The sequence below is a fragment of the Nannospalax galili genome, unplaced genomic scaffold (genome assembly GCF_000622305.1).
Source record: "Nannospalax galili isolate Female #2095 unplaced genomic scaffold, S.galili_v1.0 scaffold127, whole genome shotgun sequence".
NCBI classification, from domain to species: Eukaryota; Metazoa; Chordata; class Mammalia; order Rodentia; family Spalacidae; genus Nannospalax; species Nannospalax galili.
The window spans coordinates 14,071,415-14,076,091 of record NW_008360326.1 but is presented as its reverse complement, the minus strand read 5'-3'; the positions used below and the strand labels follow the sequence as shown (position 1 = coordinate 14,076,091).

The 4,677-nt window shown below is 36.6% G+C and overlaps 1 protein-coding gene across 7 annotated transcripts in view; it reads right to left on the bottom strand.

Annotated features, from left to right (window-relative positions):
• Positions 1 to 1,738: 1,738 nt before the first annotated feature.
• Agfg1 (ArfGAP with FG repeats 1) overlaps positions 1,739 to 4,677 on the bottom strand; it is a 72,118-nt gene continuing 69,179 nt past the window's right edge. For 5 of the 7 annotated variants that reach the window (XM_008825851.3, XM_008825854.3, XM_008825856.3 and 2 more), the window contains 3 exons: positions 3,990 to 4,148; positions 3,007 to 3,098; positions 1,739 to 2,418 (listed from right to left, as the gene is read on the bottom strand). In XM_008825851.3, the coding sequence (XP_008824073.1) occupies positions 2,359 to 2,418; positions 3,007 to 3,098; positions 3,990 to 4,148 (311 nt within the window). In that variant the 3' untranslated portion in view covers positions 1,739 to 2,358. The remainder of the gene's footprint in view (positions 2,419 to 3,006; positions 3,099 to 3,989; positions 4,149 to 4,677) is intronic. The other 2 variants (XM_008825855.3, XM_008825853.3) reach the window with 1 other exon arrangement.

Sequence of the window (4,677 nt, the reverse complement as noted above, 5' to 3'; positions counted from 1 at the left end):
CTGGGCATTTTCCTTTTAGTACTCAACACAATGTAAAACCAGAAGCAAACCCAAACAACATGAAAGTCAAAATGAAGCAGGCTGTTTCTAAGAGAAAAGATCATGGAAAACCCACTTTAACCCTGGAACTCTTCGTGACCTAAGTATCTTAGCTTCATGAGCACTCACTTAAAGCCAAGACAAGCTCCCCCATTTAATTTCAAATTTCAAGAACTACCCAAAAAGTCTTTAAAAACTATATTGGTAACAACTCTTTAATTTACTTAACTAGACAGAAAGTCTGGTAGGTTATGTGGGTAATGGCCTACAATTATAGAGTAGAATTTTTGTACATATGAATTGGTTTGGATCCAATACAATACAGAAATTTAAAGATATTTCTTAACCTTTCCCTCAATGAAAAATATAGAAATAATTCAAAACTATACCAAAATATACCTGGTCCTGTGCAGTAATCACTGACTTCTAAGTGGCAGACTGCTCAGAAAAGGGGCTGACATTTGCCAGGCACGTTGCTGCCGATATAAAACACTTTCGGCTAGATGGGCACTGGAAAACAATGTTTTGGTAGACACTACAGAGATTTTAAAGCACTATGAAAACAACTTACACAGCTATCACTGAAAAATGCATCCGATATGAATAAAGTGTTTGAGGAAACTGATGTTTACATCGTTTATGCCATTTAATAGCAAAGCTTTAAAAAATTCTTAATCATTTTAAGATAAAACTTTTCATACATGTATTACATATTTTGTGTATGCAATTTTACCCTTTTTTTGATGACACAGAGTCATAATAACAAACAATTGATCAGATGTGTACAGTTGTCCCCTAGGCTGAGCTGGCTATCCCTAAGCTAAATGGCCTTGGACACTGTTGACTCTTCATCATCTTTTTGGACTCCCTCCATCCGTCAGGTAATATACTATGGACCAGGAAATAAAATAACCAAAATCATTCACATGTCACATTAAAAGAAATGCAAATACTCTGACAAGGCTTTATGACTTACATGTGCTGTTCAGAGGCATTCTCTAAAAATTATTTCAGATTTCTTAGTTGTGTTCAGTTTTTGATAAGAGTACCAGATAATCTCTGGATGAATGAGGCATTACTGCATATAAATATTTAAACAAGTTCATCTGAATATTAACAAAGATTAAACTTAGTATTGTTTACCTTTAAACAAAGTATTCCATTACTTTAAGGTAACATTGGGTTCCAGTTTCTTGGCCCCCACCCCAAACAAACATTAACATATGTCCTATAGATAGTATCAGATTGTCCAGAAAAGGAGGGGATGAACAACTTGGGCCAATCAAGTCACAGTCAATGCATGTCTGCTTCCAATACATTCAAGACAATTAAAGTGAAAAAAAAATCCATAGTTAAAATAGGACTTTTGCGGTCTGTGAATTCAAGATCTTTAAAAAATATCTGTAAATACACATACATGCAAATTCTTCATATTTACAAATTTCACAAAATCAAGAAACTGCAAAGAAATGAGAAATGGCGTGGTGAAGCGGGCCAGCTCCGGGTGCCAGCTCCAAGCGCATGCTTCGCCACTGACACTCCTGCACACGGCACTCTAGCAGTCTGAACAAGTACTCTACATGGCCTTTTCACAGAAAGTCATTACAAGTCCTCAAGATTCAAGATGTTCTCGACTCCCTACTCGTTACTTAAGGCCACTTTGGTAAAGGCATTGCAGCAAGAACACAAAAACAATAGCGTCTTTTCTAGTATTTATTTTTTTCACCTGCAAACTGTAGCAAAACATGATCAGCTTTATTATGCAGACAGGTATCCCTCTACATCTTCAGAGAATTTTAGCCATGTATAAATAGAAGAGCTCTTTAGAAAGGAGAAATTCAAGAATGAATCAAACCTTCCAATATTGACTGAACTTTCCAGAAGTGATGCTGAAGAGTGATTTGGGGTCATTCATTCCAAGATATGACAGCACCTTAAAAGTGGCCGATCTATTTCCCCAGTAACATTTCTCATATAACAATGTGTTAAAGTTACAAATACTGATATGCACAAATAGCTAATTACTAAGAAAAATATGTACAGTACTGCAGCATAATGAATGTGGTATCTGCAATAACTTAATATTAGCCAATTTTTAATATACATGATACCGCTACCTTCTGCCAACTCACAGGTTAAAAGCTGTTACTGGAGCCCTCTGTTTTGCACACATCACCTGGTGTTTAATACACAATGCAGGCTTTTTAAGGACTTCTCTTGTGTTTAAAGCTAAGATCAGTGAAACAAGACAACAGTGCAAGAGGCGGAGATGGACTACGACCACAGCAAAGTTTGTTCCGGTCAAGTGTCTATGTAAGGCTATAAGAAAGGGTTCGTGGATGAGCTTCCTGTTGGAAATTGTCCTGTTGGAGCGCCAGTCTAAAAGACAAAATCCATCAATAAAGAGAAAATAGACATGAATGGCATCTGTACAAAACATAAAAAACATCAAATTGTACTTAATCTTGTTTAAACCTTTGTTAAGGATTATCTTATTGACAATATCTATTCAGTGTCACTATCAACAAACTATTAAATCCCTACATGCTATGGACTATACTGTGTCTTTTAAATATTAGTTCATACAATGCTCTAAATACTTCCTGAAAAAGAAATAACCATTTAAAAGAAGAACTTCAAAGTTCAAGTGAAAATCTCTAACTCTAACACTCCTTTTCTGATCCAGTGGCGTCTCCTAAACTGTTATTTTGTCAAAAGAAAAAAAAAGAAAAAAAAAAAAAGCACATTTTACATGAAAAAATAGCTGATTTGCTGTCAGTGTTTGATTTGCAACTACTTTCTCTAAAGATCCCATAAGGCTCACTGGCTTTGCAGCACTCTGTACAACTTGTGATGCCATATTGACAGAATACTAAGTGGCACATAGAATGGTCACATTCTGTTTTTCCTAATTTGAAAATAAGACAGAACTTAATTTTAAAGTGTTTAAAATGGAATCTCACTCACCATGAAAGGATTACTAGACACTCCAGCAGCGGTGACTTGACCAAAAGGGGTTACCACTGGTTTTGTTTGTCCAAATGTTGCAAAACCTGCACCTTGTTAAAACAAAACCACCAGTTATAAACTATATGCCATCAAGAGACGATCTGAAATTCCTCCTAGACAGCAAAATAAAATGGCAAGGTAAAGTCATTAGACCTCATGCCCTTCGGACCCCAGAGACGAACGTCCACTGGTTAAGTATTAAGAGCATTGAGAAATGGTCAAGTCCAAGTTGACCTTCAAGGTTTTAAGTGCTGAATGTGTGGCTATTTGGGAGGGGTCATGTGAACAATACAGTAGCTTCAACGAACACCATAGTATTTCTCATGGAGCATGCTACCACTCATGGCCATTCTGTACACTGTACTTCCTAACCACCAACTTCAAAATGAACACACAAGATTCAAGAATATTCTTGAAATGTATGGATTTCAAACCTCTGCAAGTGAAAAACTGGGTAAAAAGAAATGGTATCTTCTTGTCTCTTCTAACAACAAACTACAATGGCAGTTTGGTTACCTATTGAGAAAATCAATCTAAAAACACACACACACACACACACACACACACACACACACACACACACACACACACGTGCCCTTAAAGATACACTGACAACAAGCTGTGATGAAAACAAAACAAAACTAACACCCTAGCCAATAGTTTCCATTTCAAATCAAGAAGCATATGAGAACACACAAGATGGACTTTCAGGAAAAAGAGACAGGTGATTCTGAGAAGGACTTTAGGTAGTCACTGATTTCTCCTAATTCGTAGTCAAAAAACAAAATCAATCTTCCTGAGGCCCAAACTGCCGAAGGTTCTATTTTTTGTGTAGTACACACTTAGTACTATAGCATTCTTAAGACACATCTTTGTCTCAAACACTTAATGATATGCAAAGGGCATTTAAGTCTTACACCTAGTCAAGTACTCGATCTTACCATTGGGCTGTTGAGAAAAAGCTGTCTGCTGAGGGAAAGCTGCTTGGGCTGGGAAGGCAGGTTGCTGGAAACTGCCACTGAAGCTGGTGGGAAGACTGTAGGGGGCAGGCGTGCCGAATCCCGCCGGCATGCTCATGGACGCAGTGCCAAAGGTTGCCGCTGGCAGAAGAAGAGAAGGATGAATCAGAGGCACACAGAGTGTGGCTTGTATCTTATAGTCATACTGTGAAACACATATCACTTACCTCAAAAAATACTAAGAGACACTGTAGGAAATTTTGTTCGAAAATTCAATGATCAGAATGAAACTACTAAAGCTGACATTTGAAATCCAAAGAAAATTTCCCTAAGTAATTACATAAAGTCTAAATAGCAGTGTGCTTTCAAAAGCCAATCATAATGCAATCCTTTATATGGGAGTATATGTCTGTGGTTCTAGGTTGTTTTCCAATAACCATTTAAAAACAGCTAAACTTTAATATTATTTACTGAAACATACACTATAAAATTCATATTCTTGAAGAAAAGTTTTAAAATCTCTGCAAGAGTTCACTAAAATAAATAGGACTTACAGGGCAATCAAGGCTAAAGGCAGAGCACTCAAAACTAACATTACATAATTACAGCTAAAGACAAATAAATTCTATTAGAAATACTAATACAATTACAAGGACATATTAGATTCCTA